General features: G+C 54.8%; 1 protein-coding gene across 2 annotated transcripts in view; it reads left to right on the top strand.

The window, feature by feature from the left end:
• LOC125704778 (F-box/WD repeat-containing protein 7) overlaps nucleotides 1-24,704 on the top strand; it is a 57,979-nt gene that overhangs the window by 5,035 nt on the left and 28,240 nt on the right. The window contains exon 2 of one of the 2 annotated variants that reach the window (XM_048970788.1): nucleotides 17,960-18,637. In XM_048970788.1, the coding sequence (XP_048826745.1) occupies nucleotides 18,029-18,637 (609 nt within the window). In that variant the 5' untranslated portion in view covers nucleotides 17,960-18,028. Of the gene's footprint in view, nucleotides 1-17,959; nucleotides 18,638-22,262; nucleotides 22,550-24,704 lie in introns of those variants that run through there. The other variant, XM_048970789.1, reaches the window with a different exon arrangement.

Below are 24,704 nucleotides of genomic sequence, written 5' to 3'. Positions count from 1 at the left end.
AATCAAATTCTCAGAATCTCTGCTGCATTTGATTTACAGGTGCTCCAAGTTTTGCATTTGATGTAATACCTTACTGAAGATGTCAAGACTTCAGCTTACAGCCAGCGTTCCTTCTAGCAAGGTTCACCGGGGACAAAATGCCTGACTTCTTTGATGGGTCACCAAACCTAAGCAGTGTTCCTTTAAATGCACGGCCACGATTGTCACATGCTGTTTTAGCGAATACTGTCGCTGTTCAACACTGCACTGACGAGGTGTCCCAAAATACCAGCGCCGGTCTCACGGCCGCCTGCTAAGAATTTAAGCAGCAATGCCCTTCAGAGAAGCTGCCGTTTGGTATGTTTTGGTGTGATGGAGACGTCCCGCATCTGATGTCTCTGTGGAGCCCCTTCGTTTACTGTGCTGCAGGCACGGTCCTCACACAGCTGGGGAGTGTTGGCGTGCGTCCATCTGTCTGTCTGGTCGGTCAAGGGAGGGTGTTTCCTGGAGTGATGCACAGGGTAACGTCCTGCAATGCTGGTCAGTCAGTGACTCCCCCCTCAGGAGGGGTCCCCTGGTGGACAGGCCACGATAAGGCATCCCTCCCCAAGTTGAAAGGGCCCTCGTGCCATCGTGGCCCCCCTTCGGCTCGGCCCTGTGCCGGATAATGATCTGCCAAGCTGCTTATCTGCCACTGGTTGAGGTCCAGACCCGCAGACGGTTTCCCGTCGGCTCTGATTCGGCACTGCTACCCTCACCAGCTGGCGGGGCTGTTATCTCTGGCTCGCCGGAGACCCGGGCTTTGTCCTTGCTCCCTGTATCTCGCTGTGACGACCCTCTCTCGTGTTTAGTTCCTCTGGGGGCTCTTCAGCACGTTGCTGATGCTATAAACTGTGCCATTCAAATTGTCCAAGTTCAGTTGACTCCACAGTGGAAGGCATGCTTTGCTCATACACGTCTGGGTTAGTGTGATTTCTGGTCTACAATACCCCTGATTGTGGACATTTTAGAATGATTTCATTTTAAAGTTTTTTGAATTGGAAGTTCTTATTGAACTGGAATTGAGTGTGTTACATCTTTTCTACGTGATGATGCGTCTGAAGGCAGGAGGTTGCCTGAGGGTTCTGTGTGGATTCCGTTCCGTTAATGAGCAGCCTGAGGGTTCTGTGTGGATTCTGTTCCGTTAATGGGCAGCCTGCTTAATTCAGGCCGTGGCGCAGGCCTGGACCCAGGGCAGACGATCCAGAGTGCAGCCTTTCTGCTCGGCGGCTGGTTGGATGCTGTGTGATTCAGCACTGGGAAAGAATTCTGTAGGGCCTGGTCTGGGAAACCACCTGTTCGGATCGATGTGCTCGTCTGTTTGTCTGTCTGTTGTTCGATCTGTGTCTCTCTCTCTATCCCTGTGTGTGTGTCTCTCTCTCTCTCTCTCTCTATCCCTGTGTGTGTGTCTCTCTCTCTCTCTCTCTATCCCTGTGTGTGTGTCTCTCTCTCTCTCTCTCTCTCTCTATCCCTGTGTGTGTGTGTCTCTCTCTCTCTCTCTGTCAGTCAGTTTTCATTTCAGCTACAATCATGCCTGATGTCATCACTGGTTCTTTGGTTGCTTTTCTTCGTGCCGTAATTGTGCATGCTGGTGTGTGAGTGCCCCCCTCCCCTTAACACCTGTCACATGATGAGGACCCCCCCCCCCCATGCAAGCGACCACCACTGATCCTTGGAACCGTGTCGGTCTCCTTCGGAGGCACGCTGTGTCGGCTCAGCGCTCAGTGGCCTGATCTCGTTACACGTTAATGTGGTGGGTGCAGACGCGGCTTACGAACGGAGCTCTGGATGTGTGTCACTGTCTTTCAGTAACTACCTCTCACTCCTTGCAGGACACCTGCACTTTCATCTGAGTTTCCAAGGTAACCAGGCCTGACACCAGTTCTGTCATCTTGCTCCTTGTAGGGTTCAGGGCTGTGATAAGCAGCCTGTTCAGATCTCGCGCCCCTCCCCCTACCTTCAAGCCTCTCCGTATAAATCCAGTCATGTGTTTGTGTGTTCTCTGGAGAGCTCTCCCCCTGATGGTATTCAGGGTGTAACGCTTGTCTTTATTTACATGCCAGTGCACATGCTGTGTGTTTTGTGTGTCTGGGTGCTCTGATTGCTCATTTCCCACACGCCTGAGGTTGTGCATAACCTCACAGTGGGAAAGATCCAGGATTGCAGGGCTGGCTGTAGGTATGCAGCACTGAGGTCTGATGCTGTGCTGTGCTTGCCATTGTGCTGTGCTTGCCATTGTGCTGTGCTTGCCATTGTGCTGTGCTTGCCATTGTGCTGACCCCATCACTGTCAGGGGCTTACGGTGTGCACTGAGCCGGTGGATAAAGTTGTTATCCACACCTCTAGCACACACCGTGGGAGTCAGTCTGCTGGCTGCTGTTTAATTAGTGATTTGTATCCCAATAGTTTTGCCTGCTGTGCTTTATCTGTCTAAAGGTGCGCAAGGCTGTGAGACCCAGCTGTAACGCAGTGGCTCTGAGCTGCTGGGATCCAGCTGTAACGCAGTGGCTCTGAGCTGCTGGGATCCAGCTGTAACGCAGTGGCTCTGAGCTGCTGGGATCCAGCTGTAACGCAGTGGCTCTGAGCTGCTGGGATCCAGCTGTGACTGCGGTGGCTCTGAGCTCACTCTTCTGCTTTGTTGTCCCTGTTGCAACTCATATTTTAAATATTTATGCCTCTCAAGCTGAATTGCCATTCCTGTGACCGTAGACCTTGACGTGAACTCTGTCCGGTGCTGTTCTTTATAAAAGGGAGGGTGGTGTGGTGTGAGATGGGGGGGGGGGGGGGTTAGGTTTGCTATAAACTGGAGAATCTGGGAGAGAGGAGTTAGTATAAGGATAAAAGTCAGGGAGTTGGGGGAAGTTGGCCCTGCTGTCTCTCAGTCTGCTGTGTGCCTGTGAGTCCCCTGTCCAGTGAGCAGGAGGGCATGCATGCTGTTCCTTAACTGCAGCACGGAAACTTGCGCGTCATTACGCTGAGATCCACCCAATGGGACGCCCTCCTCCCTGAGTGTCAGCTTACGCTCCACTTTACATTATTTATGTGCTCTGTTCCACACTCGCCCTGAGAAACCTGCCTGCCTCCAGCTCGCCTCCTGCTGGTCACCCGCCTGCCTGCACTCAGCTCGCTGGCTGAGCCTCTCTCCTGCCCTGTTGCTTCCAGCCCCTCTGAGCAGGCCCCGCTGGGTCAGTCTGGATGCCGTCCCCAGGTCTGATGGGCCCTCTGGCCCGGCCCTGACCATCCTCTGCCAGCCCTGCCTCTCGCTCTGCTGTGAAGCGTGCGGGTGACCACTGAGTGCTCCTCCCTCTCTGGCTGGCCTGCGTTGATCTGGCCTTAGTGAGTAGGTGGGTCTGTGACCCAGCTAGAACCACTACGGTTCTGATCACCGGCTCATGGGTCGTCGCTTCAGAGTAGCTCAGCTCATCCTAAACTTTCATCCCTGGGCAGAATCTTCTAAAGAGTAGGAGGCGTGGCCTCATGGTTCCTGTTCCTCTGCTACTCCTCCACGCTTTCCGATTATCATTACTTGCGGCGTTGAATGTGCAGTGACTCGTTTGGGAGTAGTCTTGTCCTCTCTGCCCTGCCGTGTTTGTCCTGCTGGTACAGGATCTCTAAGATGGAGGAAAGTCCTTGTCTTACACGCTTCTCCAGCAAACTGCCAGTCCCGGTGCCTTCATTTGCCGAAACCACCTGTGGTTTGGCTGGAAATTGCCTCTGCGGGTCTGTCTGTTGCTTACTGGTCTCTGTGAACCGATAGTTCTGCGCGGTGCGGAAGCGCCTCTGGTTTGCCGCTCAGTGCCGCTCGGGGACGCAGGGCAGTGTTGTGCCTGGTAGCGTTCTGGTGCTCGGCTTGTGCGGGAATCGCCTGGCCTGATGAAGATGCGGTACTTGTTGGGGCCTGCAGGCCATCTGGCCTGCAGTGTACCTCTGGGGGGGGCTCTGCCTCTTCAGTGAGTGCACCGCCCTCCCCCGCTGCCCCTTAATAGCGACTGTCGCACTTCGCTGCTCGCTCACTGTCTGCAGACCCTCGTCCTCCCGTCTCGCTTTATAGGAGCAGCGCTGAGTAAGACGGGGACCCTCTGCCTGCATGATGCATGGGTGACACAATCAGCAGCTTTTTAAGTAATATGCTCCTCTAGAAAGGAGTCCCCTTTTGGGTATTGCCATGCCTCTGTGTCACATACTGGCTGGGTTTGTTATGGCTTTCATTTTAATCTCTCTCCCCTCTCTCTCGCTCAATGCTTCTGGTTTTCATTGCATGTTGTCTTCCACTGCAAGAAATTCTACTAAATTAGCTCACTGGTGTGCAAACGGGGTTAGGGTGCAGACGGCTGGCGTCTTGCGGTGAATATCCTGCCATGTATCAACTTTCTCAATCCGAAGGTTTCTGATGAGTTCTAGCGAGTGCTCTGCACCACTGCGCACCACCCTGCAGTGCGAATGATTCTCCAGGGCGCATGGCCGACTGGAAAGGCCGCGCTTCGCAGGCTGCCATTCGGGCCGGACTCGTTAATGTTTGTCTGAGGCACTGAGTGTTTCTGGGCTTTTCATAAATGTGTGCTTTTGGAAGTCCTGGGACCTGCCTGTGACCCCTGTGTGCCTCGCCGCCAGAGGCCTCTCTGGTGTTTGGTGTGAAGCAGCCTGCTGATGGTAGGTAGACATCACACCGGATGCTCCGCCATGCATATGCGATTAAGAAGTGCAGTGCTGTACGCCTCAATAAACGTGCATGAGTCATAAGGGGAGAGGATGAGGTTGCCCGAGGAAGCATGTAGGCATGGAGCCTGAGTATGCGTGACCTCTGCAGGCTCCTGTGCTTCTGGGCAGTGTTCACCAACACTGTGTTGGTGTTAGTCTGGAGTGTTGGTGTGCGTGGCTAGCCCAGCTCACCCAGTGAGGCCTGACTGCAGGCTCCTGTGCTTCTGGGCAGTGTTCTCCAACACTGTGTTGGTGTTAGTCTGGAGTGTTGGTGTGCGTGGCTAGCCCAGCTCACCCAATGAGGCCTGACTGCAGGCTCCTGTGCTTCTGGGCAGTGTTCACCAACACTGTGTTGGTGTTAGTCTGGAGTGTTGGTGTGCGTGGCTAGCCCAGCTCACCCAGTGAGGCCTGACTGCAGGCTCCTGTGCTTCTGGGCAGTGTTCACCAACACTGTGTTGGTGTTAGTCTGGAGTGTTGGTGTGCGTGGCTAGCCCAGCTCACCCAGTGAGGCCTGACTGCAGGCTCCTGTGCTTCTGGGCAGTGTTCTCCAACACTGTGTTGGTGTGCAAGGTTAGCCCAGCTCTCCTGGTGAAGCCTAACTGTGGGCTTGCCCTGCACAGCTCGCTTGGCATCGCCCCCTGCTGGACTGCACCATGTTCATTCCTAAGCGTAGCACCTTCGCAGTGCAGGTAGCAGTTGGGCATTATGGAACGGAGGTCTTCTCTGAGGGTTACTGCAAACCAGGAGTCTCCTACTTCTGCTTCTGGAGAGCTACTGTTAAGTAGGTTTTCTATTTGACCTGGCGCCTGTGATGAGCCACACATGTTCCTGATATTCCCCCCCTCTAAATGGTAGTGCTGTTGTGTGGGTGGTGAGCCCTCATAACACAGTGTAGGTTTACTGTGCTTGGATCCGACCGGGCAGCTAAGGCCTGTGCTGTAATGCTGTAGCTGCCTGCAGTAATGACAGTGCTTTGGGGGGGGGGGGACCTGTTATTGCCAAACAGGAGTTTGTCCAGCTGGCTGTAACCCAGTGATCGTGTGTGTCTGTCGGGGGGGGGGGGGGGTGGGAATTACATCTTCCTCACCAGTGCGGCTCCATCTGCTTTGGCCTGGAGCGGCTGCTGGCTGGACTGGGGGGAGCACCGGGGGCTTAATGTGTTGGCAGGATGTACTGTCTGTGATTCCACCAATTCTTTTTATTTATTTTTTTGGCAGGGTGGGGGGGTGCATTGGTATGCCTGGAAGGGTTAAGTACTGTGGCAGTGCCCGGCAGTGGCCCCCTCTACAGTTCCTGTAATCCCTGTTAACTCGGGTGTGCTGACTTCAAGGTGCCTGGCAGTGGCTCACGGTGTTTGGTGCTCGGTTCTGGTTTATGGTAGGTTGTGTCGCAGGCCCCCTTTGGTGTCTGCAGTAGTACCTGCGGGGTCCCTGCCACCTCAACTACCATGCTTCCCATGGGGGAGGGGCGGGCTTGTCCTGCCCTTTTTTTGGGGCCCTTTTCCTTGTCAGTGTCCCCTTCAAAGGCCCGAGTGTCATAAAGGTGGGGGCTGCCTTTTGGTGAGAGGAAATGACCCCCCGTCAGGAGGTGCTGCCGGCTCTTTGCAGCGTCGTACTCCGCCTGCTGCCGGCAATCTCAGGTTCGCATAGCTGCTGGTCGCTCCCCTCCATGCTGGGTGGCAAACACACCTCAGGCTGTGTTTCATGTTTCAAATGCTTATGGAAGGTGGACTTATGGTCTCGTTGGTCTCCTTCCTTATTGGTGCTGTCATGGTTGTCCAGAATATGCACATGGCTTTTAGGAAGTCAAGTATTGTTTTGCAAGTCTGGGGTATTCAGTGAGTCCCAGTGCTGGAGGTGTGTGTCTGTGTGTGTGTATGCATGTGTGTGTGCATGCCCTTGTCATTTGGGGCACGCTGTGCTGAATTCCTGACATGCAGCACGTTAACCTTCACACAGTCCTCAGTGACCTCGATGTTCTCGGCTATGCACACAGGCTTGTCTTGTCCATGACGGCAGGCTTCACGATTGTCACTCCCCGTGACCCCGGCTCACTGGGCTGCAGGGGACCACAAGCCATGTGCATCAGCCCAGCCGCCTTGGCCCTCATTCCTATCCCGCCCTCGCGGTCATGTGCTCGTTCTCGGCCGTGGGGACGGTGTGCTTCCTGCTGTGTGTGTGTGGGTGACTCATGTGCCATCAGACTGTGAAATGCTGCTTTTTCGTTGACACCTCTCTGATCACGTCGGTCGCGCTGCCTGCTTCACGTCTTTTTTTGGACCCAGTTCCTTTTAGGGGGTGTTTGTAGAATGGCTGCTTTGGAGAAGCTAACCGCCATTAAAAAGCCTTATTCTCAGGTTAGGTAGGTGCTACTTAGGTTTGTTTAGTTTACCCTGTAAACTGCGTTTTTGCTGTCGGAGCTACCGCAAGTCGCCAGGCTGACTGGGCACACGGAGAAAGTGCTTCTTTTTGTCTGAGCCCGGGCCCTGAAGGTTGCTGCCGTTCTGGACTTTCATGAAAGCCTCAGTGCTTCCTTTTATCGGGCTGAAGGTTTAGGTGGCTGATGGGTCTCCCTCTTCTGGGCAGCTTGTCCAGTGTCTGTCCACCCTCCCTGGGCTCTCCTGGGTCTCCCGCAACTCCAGGTGTCGTGTGTGTTATGCTGTGCGGAAGCTGGAGTGCCACAGGTGTCACTTTGTGGGGCTTTGGGCTCACAGTCGGGAGAGGATCAAGGCCCTTTTTTAGAAAGGGGATATGATGAAGTGTAATGAGCCTGAGAGAGTTCCAGGGGCTGCTGCTTGACCCTCTGCACCAGGAACCCTGTGATGACTGTGTTCCGGGCCTGTGGGCCGGGCTCTCAGCCTGGGCGTCTCTGTGGCCTGGGCAGGTGTGTGCCGGGCAGCGTGAGTGCCCCGTTGAAGACGCTCGGTCAGTTGACCTGTGACACGCATTGGCGCAGGATCACCCCTGTCTCGGCTTCAGGGTGACTCGTCATGTGGCTGTTTACTGCCAGGTTCCCAGTGTGGACGCCGGGAACGGAACCAGCATGTGCTGCCGGGTGGTGCCTGAACAAAGACGCCCTTGTGCGTTATCGCGCCTGCCATCTCGTGTGACGCGCTCACTCGTTCTCTCGCTGGCTTTCGGTCGACTTGAATCAATGGGAAACATGAGCGTGAGAGAGCGTGTGCAGAGACAGAGACAGGCAGCAGTGAGAGCCGCCTTTATCGTGTCTCTAGTGATGCCGGCTTGTGTTTTCTTTCTGAAAGGGCCGTGTGGTGGGGGTATAATCACCACACGGCATCCAGGGAGCAGTCCGTGACCCCCCCCGCCCCCCCACACGCACACACACACACTCCAGTGATGCTGGCAGGATTCAGAATACCTTGTTTTTGGGTGGCTGATCACAGCTAAGTTGTTGGGCTTTCTTGGGCACAGTCTCTGCAGAGTCCTGAGTCACAGATAGCATCTGTGCTTTATTCACGCTTTACTCAGGTTTACTCTCTTATGATGCTGCTGCTCTCTGTAGAGGCTGACCTGCTTTACTCCACAATACTCTCTTTAGATGCTTCTGCATAGTCCTTAGTTTGTCTTCATCCAGAACGATTGTTTTAGTTGGATATAATATCAGCTGTTAGTGCCAGAATAAGCTCCGGCAAAGGCCTGTAATCCCTGCAGTCAATTAGAAGATATGGTGCTTTGGTCTCTTGTTATGGAGGTTAAATGCAGAGATTGTGTGTAAACCAGCTGTTCCATTTGGACAGCATTGTAGTCGAGCAACTACTTCAATTAATGATAATCATTTAAATTAGATTTTTGTGTCATCTGCGGTTACAGAGTGAGTGACTAGAAGCAGGGTCCGTCCGTCCGTTCATCCATCCATCTATCCATCCATATTTTACCAGCTTATCCTGCTCAGGCCCAGGGGTGGAAACTGTCTACCTTTCCTCTTCAATCATTTATGCATTGCCTTCTTCAGACACTAGAGGGCATTATGGACAGCGTGAGCAGGCAGTAGTTCCTCATTGCCAGTGAATGCAGTATCTCTCCTAGCGAGCTGTCTTGGTTCAGCAGAGGGAGCTTGGGGATTTGGTTCGGGTTACAGATGAACCCAGTCCCTAACCGGCCCCGCGCGCTGTGGCTTTGTCCTGTAAACGAGATTGATGCTGTCCTTATACCATTCTGTGGGCCTGCTTGGTCCTGCCCAGGGCCGCAGTGTGACTCCTCCCTCCAGCTCTTCTGCACCCCCAGATGTTTGCACTGATTCGGCATGGCTGTGCCGGATGCCCCCCCAGCCCTGTCCTTGCACCTGCTGCCCTGGGTTTTTCCCCCAGCTTTCTGCTTGTGTAGCACTGCGTCGCATGGGTGTCCCTATTGACCGCCTCAGTTATATCAGTGCTCCTGTAGCTCCGGCGGGGCCTTGGCAGTGCATTGTGGGATGCCGTGGGGCGCAACTGGGGCTCCGGTTCTCCGGGTCAAAATGACACAGCTGCCATCTGGCTGCGGGTAACGCATGCCAGCTGCCCGCCGGGCCCAAAAGCCCCATTCCGCTCACGTCCCACATGGCGTTGCCAGAGTTATCCCACTGGCACAAGCGTGCAGTGACCCTCACTGCGATTCTATAGCTAGGGCTGCATGGTATATGGTTTCAGCATTGCACATGTGCACGTTACGATGACAATAATCATGTTGCATTTGTCGGCACTGCTTTGTGTCTGTTCACACGACTCGTGGCAACATCATCAACTTATTTGACATGCACTGTGCCGTCATTGCCAGTGCCTGCCACTGCACACCATCAGTAGCTTTGTTCCGTTTTCTGGAAAACCTCTAATGTTGGAAAGACACCCCCACCCCCATATTAATTGCATTTACCCGATAATCTGCAGAATGTAATACAGAATTGGAGGATGTTAGTTAGCTATGATTAATCAGTGAATCAATTAGGAAATGTGCAGTAATATGTATGTTATTTATTTGTAGGATTGTTTGAATCGATATCTATTTTCTATCAAATGCAGTAGTTATCATATTTATTGTCACATTGATATACCTATTTATCTCCCGTTTATTTTTATACAAAGATTTTTGTATGCGATACTGTATACTATCAATTTTTGTCTGTGGTGTTTTGTGATGTGCAGTCTGTCTCTAACAGTTTCCTTTGGGATAATAGTTTTCTGAGAGTTAAATCTCTCAGCGTACTGTGCTTGTGGTGTGCCTTTGAGAGGCAGGTACTGTCAGAGCACGACAAATGGGGGGAGGGGGGTACACTAAGGGGCCCCTAATGTTGTTTCAGGACGGGGGCTACGTGATCACGGGCCGCCATCGGAGGCAGACTGCCAGTGACAGACATCCACTGGCTGTGTGTGTGTGTGGGTTTGCATACATCACATTTGAGGACCAAAATGTCCCCAAAATGCGGTAAAACCTGAAACTTCCTTACTTTTGGGGACACTTCTTCAAGTGTTCCAAGCCGCATTTTGCAGAAATATTATAAATCATTTGGTGATTTGTTCCCAAATCACCAAAGTCTTGGCTGCATGAAGATGACTTAATGGTGTCAAAACCAAACTCATGTCATTATTTCTGGGCTCCTTGCATTGAATATGTAGTAACTTTCATGTGTATGAATGAGCCATTCACACCTGGCCACACCCCCCCCCCCCCATGGCACTGATGGGGATGTATCTGGATCGCGTTTCACCATTGTGTTGTTCATCAAATTACCAAATTACGGTTGTGATTTGAATACGCGGAAATGCGGCTATTTATAATGCGAATAGTGATCTTCAGGTGAGGGCGGTACTACATGCCCCCGATGCAGGTAACACAGAGAGGTGACATGGCTTACTTTTTTGCCTATTTAACCTAATTTTAAAAACTTCAATACTTTCGAAAATTGACGTTTTTGAAAAGAACAGATTACGGATATAGTCAGCGTTTTTTTTCATGATTCTACATGAAGATTTCAGTGAGATATAAACTGAAATTGACGTGTAAAGTATGCTGCGTCCCCAACGACGCAGAGGGTTAAGGTTAGGGATGGGTAGGGGTTAAGGGTGTCGTGATTGCGATTTAAGGTTTTCCCCATAGAAATCAATGAACAGTCCCCATGTAGATAGGAAGACCAACTTGTGTGTGTGTGTGTGTGTGTGTGTGTGTGTGTGTGTGGAGGGAGGTGTTGGCATCGCTGCTGCTTGTCTGTGAACCCACAGGCCTGCAGCTGATGCAGCCTCCCAGACGCAGAGTGAGAACCTCATAAAATGCACAGGATGTCCAATTATAGAGCTTGGCTGCGGTTCTGCAGTTGGCGAGGTGCTCTCCCTGCCTTCTGCTTCCCGGCCCAGCGGCCCGGCGTGGGGCTGGAATACAGAGGGATCCCTCCCCAGCCAAGCGTGGGAACAGCACACCACATACTTTTGACATGGCTCTGGTACTCGACACACCTCTCTGATACATGTATGATGGGGTTGGGGTGGGGGGGCACACACTGGTTAATGGCGACTCCCAGGTGAGTGTGCAGGAGCGTTTGTCTACACGGGCTTCAGACCTGGGTTCTGGCTTGCAGACAGCAGAAGAGGTGTTCAGAATGCGACACTGTGCTCCAAGCATTCGGCACCTCCTTGGTTCCAGGATCATTTCGCCCGTCGCCATTGCTTAGCTGAATTCTGTTAACACCACGGAATTGAGGCCAGCGCAGGTTAAAATGTACGTCGCATCTCTCCCTCGCCAAGGGAATCCTGCATGTCTGTATAAGCTGAACTCCCCGGCCGCCTACTCGCCGCGTCGGACCCGGGGGCAGTGTTTATGTGCTTGCTGCGTGCTCTCCGTTTGATGCATTTGCTGAAGACGCAGCGTTTGATATTTTCCAGGTTGCTCTGTCTGCGGCGATTGTGTGCGTGGCTCTGCTTATCAGTGGGTCAACTTCACCCCTTTAATACTGAGCAATAAGCCCTTGAGCGGTTTTACTTGGTGGACAAATGTTACACTGAGGTGGATCCTTTTTCTGGCTGGTATCATGCCAGCTGAACATGGGAGAAGCTGTTTAAGGACCAGCAGAAAAGGAGCATGCACTGCGGTATCTCCTTGCGATGGAGCGTGCTATGGATGGCTGGGTGGGAAGAGTCTGCAGTCTCATTACACGGCCTTGCTGAGCGGCACTGGCGCGCACCGCCTTCCCAGTTCACTGAGCAGCATGGCCGCTCCTGTCAAGGGCATTTCCTGCATCCACTCAGCCTCACCAGGTCCTCCTACGAGCTGCTCAGACCTCTCTCCCCCCCCCGATCCACCTGTTTTTCTGTAAAGTGGTGTGTCTGGGACGAATTTGGCCGAACGTGAGTGTGCATTTTTGATGGTCCCTCTAGGCCTGTAAGAATACAAATACACGTTTAGTGAGGAATCGCCCGGCCCCAGCTCTGCCAAGCCTGATGGATGCTGACTCATGGTTTCCTGGGAGTTTTTCTTCTTCAGCACCGTGCCCAGAGCGTGGGGTTGCTCTCCTCCTGGGGCTGTGGAGGGGGCCGACAGTGAGCTGCTAACGACCCACCGTTTGTGGTCGACAGTAATTCGAAGGGTCTTGAGCTGCACCGAGGCCATATGGCCTGTTGTGTCCACCATCAAAGGCACCATTCCGCCCCCCTTTGCCCTGTCCTGGTTCTGTTCGGCCTGACTGAGGTGCGGGTTATTTTGACTGCCGGCTGATGCCATGTGACGTGCAGGTGGCATCACACCGCCTCAGGCCACCTTGGCACCTGGATGGGTGTGGGTCGTTCCCGTCTCGCACGGGCACTCGCTCCGTGCCCTCACATGCCGAGTCGCCACCTCCTGCGTCCCGTTTTCCTTCTCTCTCCTTCCGTCTTGTTCTTCGCTATCTTTGGCCCGCCGCCGGTTCTGGTCGTCGACCTGGGGTCACTCACTTGGGCGGGCGCCACGCCGGCTCTGCCGTCTGTTTCTCTGCCCCGCTCCTTCGCTGATGTGATTATCCCAGCCCTGTTCTGTGGGGGCACGCGTCGCCGACGGTAACGGCTGCCGTTTTTAACCGGGGGAGTGGTTAGTGTCCCCGCATCATCAGCTTCCTGGCGGGGGAGGCCCCAGGCTTCTCGATTTTGCTCGGTGCAGCGTCTCTCAGCAGCTGCGGGGGGGGGGGGGGGGCAGGGGAGGGGGAGTGGCTGGATGCTGGGGGAGGCGGCTGCTGCGCTGCTGCTGCTGCGCTGCTGAGAGGCTGCACACGAGAGAAGGAGCACACCGACCAGTGACTCCTCATGCTCACCGCGCTTCCGGCACGTTCCGGGACCCCCCGCTACCTCGCCCCGCATGCACCGGGCCTCTGGCACAGCCCCAGCGACTCCTGTAGAGGGGGAGTTCTACTCGGAGGCGGCTTGCTCCACGGGATGGACCCGCTTGCAGAGTGGAGTGCGTGACCCATCTGACGGGGTGCGCCCCCTTCTGGCCACGTCCCCATGTGTGGCTGCAGCATCATCTCGTCCCTGATGAAGAGGCTGGGTCGCTCGGCCTGCTGCTCGCACCTGCTGTCCTGCGGTCACATCGACTTCCTGCAGAGCTTGGCGCCCGGCCGCCCCCCGCCGCCCCCCCAGGTAACCCTGCGTTGGGCTGCCCCTTGCGCGTCGTCTTGGTTCATTGGCGTTAGCTGCGCCCCCTTTGCAGGTGTGCCCGTGCTCTGCCCTCATCCGCCGCCTGTCAGCCTAAATGCTCCGCAGTAATTGATTTTATAACGGAGCGGGTGATTTATGGTGCCGCGCCGCGGACCACACACGAGTTCGCTGTCAGCCAGGGGGTGCTCCTGATAGACTCCGGCGTAGGACCCTGCTCAGTGACGAGCAGCCGTTACGTTAAAGTTCTTGCCTGTGATGTTGGAGTGGAGCAGTGCTTTTCCGTGCACCGTTGTGCATGTTTACGCAGCTGTCCCGCCAGCTGGCTTTCGCATGTGCTCATTGCGCCCCCTGTTGGCAGCGTTGTCCTGTCTGTCTGTGCCATTTCAGGTTTCTGCTGTGTGTCCGGGGACCCGCCGTTTATTAAACGGAGGTGTGGTCCGGGCTGCGTTTTACTTCCCGGCCGCTCATTAATGGTTCCCATGCTCTCAGCAGGATCTGCTCATTTTAATGGTAAAGCTCCCCTCCCTTTCCCGCCTCTCCTTCTCGGCCCAGTGCTCTTCGCGTTCCCCGGCGCCCAGGCCCACTTTGAGGGTGATTGTGAAAGAGCGGTTGGTGGGTCTGTCAGTCACTCAAGGTTATTTCTGTACCGTATAATGTGTAGGCTTGTGATGGAAGCATAAGGCTTCTGCGGAACCCTGTCGGCGCTGCATCAGAACTCCTCCTTTCTCTTCGGTGGCTCTCCTTCTCATAGCATTAAGTGCCATTACTTAGTGAAGGTCTCCCTCGCGTCCTCTGTGGTGACTGACACTCTGCATTTTAAAGATGCCATTTGTTTGCCCCCCCTCATCTGATTTATAACCTGTGCCCACCCCTCCCTCCACACTGATGTTGACATTGAGTATGTGCTGGGTGTCGCACCATTCAGAGGCTATGCCGTGTCACCGTGCCTAAGTGATGAGCAGAAAACCTGGAGGAGGGGGCGTTTGAAGACAGAGGCCATTGAGGTCCTGCTTATACATACCTGTGCCTGCTTGGTCCCCCACATACAGAACCAGCTCCCCATTAAAAGCTCACCTTGGGCTTTATCATGTTTCCAGGCGCTCATGTTGTGTCAGTGTCAAGCTGTTTGCAAGAGTCTTTGTATGGCGAAGGTGTTTGGTGGTTGGTCTGTTGGACGCTCCCGAGGAACACTCGTTCGAGTGCGTGAGCAGTCACTGCTGCTCGTCCTTTGACTTGGTTGCTCTTGAGGAAGGCGGCCTGCCCTTTACCTCCCTATTACAGCACTCGATGTACGAACGCCTTGAGTCCATGGAGGACTGCGTGGATATTCCTGGTGGTGTTTATGGTGAGCTCAGGGATTTGGCCGCTTGGCAACTGGATTGGGAATGGACACCTCTCCCCCCAAAAACAGTACACACAGAGAGCTCACCACCCCCCGTCATCTCTCCCTGTCCACAAGCTCAGGTCTCCACTTACCTGAACTCGGCTGTCCTCTTCCCCCTCTGGCGCCATCTACTGCTCGTTCCCTGGTGTTGCTGGGAATTGGCGCACCGGGTAAGCAGGCTCTGCTGTCTCCATGTGGCTGTGACGTTTGCTGGCTGGGCAACTTACCCCGAACATTTGTGACAGCGTGATATTCCTGGGCTGGGCTGCCGCCCTCTTGCCTCACACTCTTTGCTGCATGCGCCCTGTCCCATCTCCTCAGGGAACGTAGTCCGTCATAGCCTGTGATTTTGCTCCCATTTCCAGAAACTGCGCCAGAAAGCGCTATGTATTAGGTGTAGCGTTACCTGTGCTGCAGGGGGCACTGTGAGAAACAGAGATCAGTTTTGTGAAGGTCCCAGTGGATCGGCGACGCTCTGGCAGTAGGATGGCTTCCGAACTGATGTGTCCTTTGCTTGGCTTGGCGGCTGCCCCTTTTTCCCTGTGCTGGTCTGGGTTGGCTCTGTACCAGGAGTCTGTTTATGGCCGCCAAGCTTCACGGTACAGAGACTGCAGGTTTTATTTTAAGTGAACGCTTGGGAAGTAAGTGTGATTCATTAGCTGTGGCTCTTTGCCCTGTTAGAGATGGGAGAGACACAAACAGTCTGCGGAGCCTCCCGAGAGCCCCGGCTCCCTGCCGCCGACGAATAGCCCCAGGGAAGGCTGCCAATCGGGGGACCTAAGGCGCCCCACGCCCTCTCGCTTCCTGCCACTGCTCTCCTTTCAAAACAGCTAAGCTGTTATCAGTGCTGTTGTCCTGCCCTGGAAGCGGCAGGTAATGCATTTCAAATGAGGCCGCGGTCAGCATTAGGTGCCGGCCGGTATTGAAGCTCGGCGTGGTGCGCTGTCCTCTCGCTGCTCTGTCTGCCTCTCCCTCCACTGCTTCCTGCAATTGGCTCTGGGTCACAAAAGACTAAGACTGGGAATCCTACTGCTGATAAAGACTGGCAGTGAATAGTCTGGTTCCATTCTGTGGCATTGCCCATTACGGCCTGTCAAACCATTGCAAAGCTGAATTCCGTGGATAAGGCAGAGAGACCAGACCGGCAACCTGTAGGAATCCTTCTGCTCTGTCCGTTATTGTGGGGAGGCTAGCTTGCCGGTGTTTATCTCGGCGTGCCGTACGGTCCGTGCTTCTGCTTCTGTGCGCTGGGCAGGAGTCTGACGTTCCCACTGAAGGCTTTTGATCCTGGCTGATGGCGTTTTTATGGAGGCTGAATGCCGGTCATATTAAGTCTGCCAGTGATACTTGGGGCCTGGTGTGGCTGCAGTTGGTTCTAACTGCACCATTGCTTCACTTTCACAGGAGCTGGTGCACTAGGTCCTTATGTTGAGCTTTTGGAGTCTGTAAAAGTGAAGGCCAGTTTTCACTTGTCAAAGTTTTATCTGTGATTAAAATCCAGAACGACGGAGATGTGCCCCCCGGCAAATGGGTGCTGTAGCCGAAGTGGGGGCAAACCCCAGGGCTCTGGTGAGCAGGAGGGAGACCCACGGGCCGGCGGTGTGTTTCTCAGCTGTGGCATCTCCTCGGCACTCATCCGCGATCAGCCGGCTGGCCTTCCGCGTTTCGCACCAGCCTGGCATGCTGCCCGTGTCACCAGTGATAAATGAGCAGTGCAGACCAAACGGCTGAGGTGCCATGTGCATTTCGGGATGGGGGTCATGGCCCCCGGAGCTGCACCAAGCCACGTGACCTTGACTTGCGGCTCTGCGCTCGTTCAGAAGTTCCTTTGCTTTCTGCCTGCCTGTCGCTCCCCAGCTGAATGGCGGTAGCTGACCAGGGCTGTGCCGGTCCGCTCAGCCTTCGCTAACGGCTCTGCGCTCGTTCAGAAGTTCCTTCGCTTTCTGCCTGCCTGTCGCTCCCCAGCTGAATGGCGGTAGCTGACCAGGGCTGTGCCGGTCCGCTCAGCCTTCGCTAACGGCTCTGCGCTCGTTCAGAAGTTCCTTCGCTTTCTGCCTGCCTGTCGCTCTTGGTAGCAACATGGCTGCATTCACGTTGCACTTCCACGTATCGGTCTCCTCCCCATCCTTTTACGCAACCCCCACTGGATGGAGTGTGAACCATGAACCTGTCGCCCTCCCCCAGAGCCCAATTCCCTTAATTGCCTATGCAGGGTGTGTGCACGGGCTCCCACCCCTGCATGATGGCCGCTTCGGGCGACATCGCTGAATGTGCGAAGGCAGCAGTGCCGCTCAGCACCAGCTTCATCCACACCGTGTGTCTTGATCCTGTATATTGGAACAGAAGCATTATGTCTTCAGTCTGGCCGCCCCCAATGTTGTAATTGGGGTCTGTTGGCCATTAGCATACGGCTAGACTCTAAACATCGACCCGCCTGTCCCCGTCAGTGACAGAAATCTTGGTCTTAGTTGCTCTTAGCTGTACCTGTGCTAAATGCTAATCCTGGGCCATGTGCTCCCTGTGAAAATAGTTACTCTGAACAGTGGTGTTGTTCTGCCACCCAGTGGCAGTAGCAGGCTATTGCATGGTGTATGACCAGCGTAGTATACTTGGATTGGATAGGCGTTTAGGCGATCAGTCATCAGTTTACGACTGACTCGTGAAGCGGCTTATGCAATTTCCTGAGTGAAATTCTATGTCATCGAATTTAGTTGTGTTAGTGTTTTGTGTTCAGGTTTAATTTTAATCCCTGAATTACTTTGCGACGAGCTCATCATGAGAACGGAAGCTGTGAAAAGGTTCTGCCTCCTTTGAATTGACATTGTGGTTCCTGCCAGTAATTTCTGCTAAGTGCCTGCTTTTAGTCAGTCAGCTGCGGGGCTTTTAAAAGCAGTTTAACTGCAGATCTTTCTCTCCCCACATGTGACCAGCTCGCCCCTAGTGGCCAGGGTGGAGCGTGGCAGCTGCCGTTTTCAGTGCTGTCTGCCTGAGCTGTGACATGCCCTGCTGCCTTGGTATCTCCATGGCTCCCTCACACATAATGGGATCTTGCCTGGACTGAGAGTCCATAATGGGGCCTTTTTGAGGCCATTAGAGAGGTGACAGGAGGGACTGTTCAGTGTTGCTGTAAACACTCTTGCTGCGGCCGCAGCCTGTGATTGGCCGGTTTGTGCAGTGCTGAGGGTGCTATGGGGGCCTCGACCAGCGGTTCATTCTTTGATAAACCTTTCTTTCCCTTCCTTCCTCTGCAGAATGCCAAGCCCTGCCCACCCTCAGACGATCTAGCCAAGGTGCAGGAGGTAGCAAGCTGGCTTTTGGACATGAACGAGGACCTGCTGTCAGCGGGCAGCAGTCCGCGGCCGGGGGCCACCTCCTCGGCCCGGGTGCCCCACGAGGCGGGCGAGGACGCTGAGGAGGAGGAGTATATGGACCGGGAGGCGGAGGAGCGGCCGGCTGGAACTGCGCACGCCATGGAGGGGCCCTGGGCCCCCGGCGAGTTGTCGCGGCACAGTGACAGGGAGGGTGCAGGCGATGCGGAGGGCCAGGTGAACGGTGCGGGCGGTCGAGGGAAGGGCCACCCGTGGACGTGGCTTCGGAACCAGGAGCAGGAGGAGAACAACAACTGTGACGGCAGATGTCATGCCAGGCAGGACGGTGCGCAGCTGGCCTGTGCCTGCCGCGGGGACGAGCACGGCAAGGAGGAGAACGAGGAGGACCTGGCCGAGGAGGAGCGAATGGACCAGGGTAGTGACGACTTTGAGCACTCTGAGGAGAGTGGCAGGGAGGAGGAGGAGGAGGAGGAGGAGGAAGAGGAGGCTGGCGCTCACATCCACTCCTCCTCCCTCAGGAACAATGTCGTGGACCCAAATGAGAACACGGAGCTGTCCTCAGCACTACCGCTCCGGCCCACTCTCTCACTCAAGAGCAAGGTAAGCGTTCCTCAGCTCCTGCTGCTCCGTCAGCTGCTGCTCCGTCAGCTGCTGCTCCGTCAGCTGCTGCTCCGTCAGCTGCTGCTCCGTCAGCTGCTGCTCCGTCAGCTGCTGCTCCGTCAGCTGCTGCTCCGTCAGCTGCTGCTCCTCACTCACTCGGGATTCCCTGAGGTCTCGCTGGTTCCATGTGGTTCGCTTTGGTTCCCCTGGTTCCCTGCCGGCTCGGACCAGGCAGTGATCAGCGTAATCTAGTCAGCATGTTTCATAGCACATTTTCTTCGATCATTGCTCTCAAAACAAAGGGCCCGAGGGCCCTTCAGGTCATAACATTCCCATGGACGCTTCCAGACACACTGTTTGGGGAAAATTAATCCCTTCCATAATTGGCAGTAGTCAACAGGGACGATGACCTCTAGTGTTCTATTGGGGAAATGCATCTCTCCCCTGCCTCACACTTGACTCTAGTCTGCAGACCCCTGATTTATACTCTGTACCCTGCCTTGTCCTTTGTGAAGATTTGTAACTGGACAGATGAGCCTCCCTGTGCAGTAATTCAGGCCTCTTCCCAGCCTGTGGTAGATTGCTACAGGTGTTTATGTACCAACCTCTGTGGAATGATTTTTCGCTCCTTAATACTGTGTCACCACCACTAGAGGGCGCCAAATACCCATGACTGCGCCGTGCTCCTGTTTCCGCAGCAGGTGAGTCATGCTGACTAATTAATTGACCATTCCTGCTCTGTGGCGGCCCTGGGCTTCTCCTCCAAGGTGTCCAGGAGAGCGTGGGTGATTGCACTGTCCTTGGGCATCTCAGCCAGGTCGCAGGCATAGGTGGCAGTTGGTGGGAAGGAAGGTATAGGGTCAGAGCTGGACGTGAGCTATTATGTGTGAGCGCTTTTCCGGACCGTGTGACTGACTGACCCACTGACTGGCCTTGTCTGGAGCCCGGCACTGGGGCAGCCCGCTCTCCAGCTGCCTGTGGACTGCTCCGATTGGTGTCTCATTTTAAGAAATTTGATTTAATATTTACAAAAACGGGGCATGTTTAAAAAATACATTGCATCTGTGAACTGCTGAATTAATGACTTGCACACTCATTTCTGTAGTATAATTTACTGGCCTTAGAGATTTTTTTTTTTTATTTGCTATGAACCCCCTTTTTCCCAGCAGTTAAAAGGGTGCATGTGACTGACCCCCCAGTAGGGGCAGTGTTGAGCTCCCAGCTGCAATGTCCAGTAGTATGAAAAGCACCGGCTGCCCAGGCCTGCTTGTGAAAAGGCTGCCTCCAGAGTGCACTGGAATAGATTTTGCACTGTCAGGCTCAGGCAAAGCAGCTGCCTTCTGCTTATTGCGCCCCCGCCTGGCATCTGTTTTTACAGATGACCCCCGCTATGCCGCTAGGTCAAGGTTCAACCCCTGGGCACTAGTCCTGTTTCAGTCTCAAGTGAGAGATGCTTGCAGCCCCGTTTGCATTTACAGAGAAACGACTGACTGACTGCTGACTGAATAGGGGCAGGACATGCCTGCACTTCAGCTGCTGGCCTGTTAGCTGCTCCACTGCAGCAGTTATTACGGGGTCTGGAAGGCTGGCGAACCCGCGTGTGATGCTGCATGGAGTGCTGGCGGTCAGAGCCTGGAGCGCCGAGCATGGACTCCTTGTCTGCCCCTGTAACCACTCACGCCCTCCCTAGGCATGCTGGGGCCTGCGCTGCCCTCGGAAAATAACTGCAAGGGCACCCGTGTCCACATACCTGCTCATTTTTCTCTGCAACCTGTAACAATTTACTTGTTGACTGCCACTGCACCATTCAAGTTCTAGATGGCGCTTCACTCTACCTAGAGGGGACCTAGACCACTGTAAACCACAGCGTGGTCTAGGTCATGCTATCTCGGTGACTCCCGCTTAGCCTGCCACCCAGGGTACCTTTTTAAAGCCGCGTCCCCTGTGCACGGCTGATTGGATGGCGCCGAGGAGGCCTGTGTGTTTGCCGTGTTTGTGTTTAAAGCCGGGTCCCCTGTGCACGGCTGATTGGATGGCGCCGAGGAGGCCTGTGCGTTTGCCGTGTTTGTGTTTAAAGCCGCGTCCCCTGTGCACGGCTGATTGGATGGCGCCGAGGAGGCCTGTGCGTTTGCCGTGTTTGTGTTTTAAAGCCGCGTCCCCTGTGCACGGCTGTGTTTAAGGCATTTCTGCCAGACCGGCTCCGTTTCTTCCCAGGTGATGGAGATAACCTGGCAGTTCCTCTGGAGTGTAAATGATGTTCTTCGCCTAGAACCTCCCCAGTTGGCCATGGGTGCTTTATCTCTGACAGCAGCTCCACTTTGCTGGGGGGGGGGGGGGGGGGACGCGTCTCTGGAAGGCGGCTCTGTGGGGCAGTGTGATTGGTTGTGTGAGGGGCGTGGCTTGCTGTCACCAACTTGGCCAAGTTGCTTTGAAGGGGTGTCTGATCTCCGCTGAGGCTGCACCTCCCAGCTTTCCATGGTGGGGGCATTTTCACACCTTTTGAATTGTGACAAGTGTGTTTTATGATGGAGGGTTTGGTTCGTGGCTCAGCAGATTAGGCCCCTATGCCTGTGATCGGTAGGTTGCTGGTTTGAATCCCATACTCGACGTAGTAACTGTGTTTCGTTTGGATCCTTGTGCAAGGTGCAAACTGCACAAGGGATACCATCCACCCGGGATTCCCCGGACATGTCCTCTGTAGGCTCCCGTACAGGTAGCTTGTCCAAGTTTAGCTGCAACCTGGATGATCCCGTGCTGCAAGTTACAGTGGAGTACCAAGTTTACTTTAAATAATTTTAAAAGTACATTTTAATTACTTACACAATATGCACATCCCTGTGTGTCACATTGCGTCTGGAAGTCATTGACTTTTTTTTGTGTGTGAACAGTGGATCGCATAGTTTGCTTGAAATTTAACTAACTTTGTCTCAGCATTTTGTATCTTTTGTTGAAAAAAAATTTGTTGAGCTATGTGTAACATTACCATTTTAAATTTGGCAAAGGAAGCACTGATTGGCCAGTGAATGTGAAAGCTCATTAATATTCACGAGGGCAGTGTTACATGATTGATCGGTGAACGTCCTCTGTCCTCAGTGCGTCTCACTGAGTATGGTAATCCTGACCGTGTTTTTAAAAAGCGGAACATGATGACATGTGTGAAAGCTGTGCATTCCCTTGGAGATAAAGCTTATTTCAATTAATGTACATTTCTGGGTGCCTGAAGGTTAACCTGCGTTGGGTTTTGACTCCCATAGTCCTCCGCAGTCATCCCCATCCTGTCACTGACATTAATGATGGCTCCATTTGCCCACAGCACATGGACGCCCAGTGACACGTGTACGCTCCCTAAAGATGGCCGATTGGAGCGGTCATGTGACCCTGCCTGACACTTATAAGGAAATGGAAAGCGCTGGGCAGTGAGAATGCCGTCCAAGGGAATGCCTTTGGGGGAGGCGGAGCTTTCTGAGTGCAGGGGGGCTCCTGCCCAAAGGTCTTCCGTACCCTATCTGTCTGTGTGTGCTAACATGGGGCAATCCGATTGGCCGGGGGATTTCCAGATGGCCACTCGAGTAGGTGGATCTTGTCTGGGCTTGTCCGTGCTGGGGGGTGTGGCCAGCCAGACAGCCGGAGGAGGGTGGTCAGCTGGGGCTCGGACTCTCAGCAGACAGCTGGGCTGACGCCTCGCTTGGTGGCCGCACTCACAGCTCCAGGAGACGACATTGCACGGCGTGTCCGCCTGCCTGGCCTCTCGGGACGACGATGCCTCTGGCAGCCGAACCGGAGCAGGAGCTGGAGGTGTCGGAGCTGGCAGAGCCCGCAGGGGGGGCCAGGGAGCCCCAGACCCCACACGGTGTCCTCCGCTTCTTCGCCGTCAGCTTCGTGGGGCAGGGTCTGCCCTTTTGCCCCAGCAGGGTGAGTGCCCAGGTCCGCTTCCCGTCCCGCATTCGACCTCGGAGGCCTCGTGCCAGCCGGCTTCTCCTCATGCCCTCATCCGTCTCTCGAAGCCGTGTGACTCGGCGCCCTCACCTGCCGGAATAGGCATGCTCTGTACCTGACCGGCAGGCTGGCCCAAGGCGTGTGACATCACATCCTGTTTCGCTGCACCCGGCCGCATGCGAAGCGTATCCTTCGGGAATGACGTTTGAGTGCCGTTTATAGCGGCTGACGACGATGCCTTGCATGGCGCGCCCTGGTCACATGACCTCCAGTCGGAGTGGGATCCCCATCAGGGCGTTGAGCCGCCCAAGCCGCTGCTCCACCTCCTTCGAAGGCCTCCCCTCCGGCCTGTCAGCGGGGGGCTCCACGGCGCACGGGGCCTGCACTGACCTTAAAAAGACAGCACAGAGGGGCTGCCTATTTATAGTGCGGCCTGAGGCTCTCACTGTACAGGTGCGGGGACTGGGGGGGCGGCTCAGGTGTCTGTGTGTGTGTGTGTGTGTGTGTGTGTGTGTGTGTGTGTGTGTGTTACTATAATTCTGTTTTCTCAGAGCTGAGTTACTTCTTAACCCACTCTATGTAGACACCTGACAGACGGCTCTGTGCAGCGCGTGGTTGTGTGTGTGTGTGTTACTATAATCCTGTTTTCTCAGAGCTGAGTTACTTCTTAACCCACTCTATGTAGACACCTGACATACGGTTCCGTGCAGCGCATGGTTCTGTGTGATCACATGTTGGCGTGTGGTGGGGGTGTTGTGCTCGAACATGCCATCGTCGGCCTCCGATGTGATGACTCCTGAGGGTCGGGCTGCTGTGACCTTTGACCTCTAGTTAACCGGGAATGTCCTCCGTGTGAGAGTGCACGGTCTCATCCCAGAGCCACCTGTGCTTAGCCTGGGGGGTCACCGTCATGGTTTGATGTCCTTGCGCCGTGCTCCTTCGGCCCCCACTTCTCAGAATGGAGCTCTGCACGTGTCTTGGCTCCACTGTGGGCGGTAACTGAGTTCCCTCACATGGGTATCTTCTGAGCCCCCCCAGTGTGAACGCCTGCCCTGTCCTGCAGCCGTCACTCTGATTTTCAGCTCACGGTTCTGCCTGTGTGGTAAGTGTAGCAGCTCCAGTGGGCACCTTCGTGATGCACCGCGGTATTAATAGCCGGAACCTGGCCTGGATTTCCACTGAAGGGAACCACCTCCTGGTCTGTCCCAGCAGTGTGTGCATGTGTGTGCCTGCGTGTGTGCGCACACGCCTCTCTCTCTCTCTGTCTCTGTCTCTCTCTACCTCTCTCTCTCTACCTCTGTCTCTCTCTCTCTCTACCTCTGTCTCTCTGTGTGTTTCTGTACGTCAGTCTTTGTGTGTCATTGTGTGTGTCTGTATGCCTCTGACTCTGTGTGTCTCTCTGTCTCTGTATGTCTGTCTCTCCCTGTGTCTGTGCCTTGGGTAGCATTCAGTCATTCTATCGCATAACATGATCTGGGCCAACCCAATGCAACCATTTCACACCCCCAGCAGCTGGAACCCCCACCCCCCCCCCTGGCCTGGGGGGTGGATGCTTTCTGGCATGCCGTTCCTGGGTGTGCTAGGGATAGCTGCAGATTCGCTCGGATGTAATAACGTACAGCTGATCTCGGCGCCTCCTGGCCGCCTCTCTACGAGCTCGTTCCTCGGCCCTGATCCCGGAAGCCCTGAGAGGCCCCCGCATGGGCGGGCCCCTACAGCAGATGGCTCGCTCCTCGTGGCGCTCCTGGCCCGGCCCGGCCCGGCCCACCCCGCTGGCATGGGCTATAATTATTGCGTATTTTAAAAGGCCTCAGTGTAACACTGCTCTCTCCCTGTCAGCTTCACCCACTTATGCCGCAGGGACTCTGGTTAAGGGCCCGGCCCCCTGGGGCCCCTGCTCCATAGGCGGGCCCCTAAGCACTCTGCAGCCTGCTTCATTTACCCATAATCTTTACAGCCCTGCAGTCTGCGTTCTGCTCAGTCTGCCCTCCGACTTTGGCCTGTTGAAAGCATGTTCACTGCCGGCACGTCGCTGGTCCCTGCCAGTGTGTGAGGAGGGTTCTTTGTTGGGCTGCAGGCTGTGCTGCCTTTGGGCCCCGAACACCATAACCAAGGCATCTGTCAGTGGTGA

Source organism: Brienomyrus brachyistius, chromosome 12, assembly GCF_023856365.1.
Source record: "Brienomyrus brachyistius isolate T26 chromosome 12, BBRACH_0.4, whole genome shotgun sequence".
Classification (NCBI taxonomy): Eukaryota; Metazoa; Chordata; class Actinopteri; order Osteoglossiformes; family Mormyridae; genus Brienomyrus; species Brienomyrus brachyistius.
The sequence above is the reverse complement of the archived record's forward strand: the minus strand, read 5'-3'. Positions and strand labels throughout refer to the sequence as shown.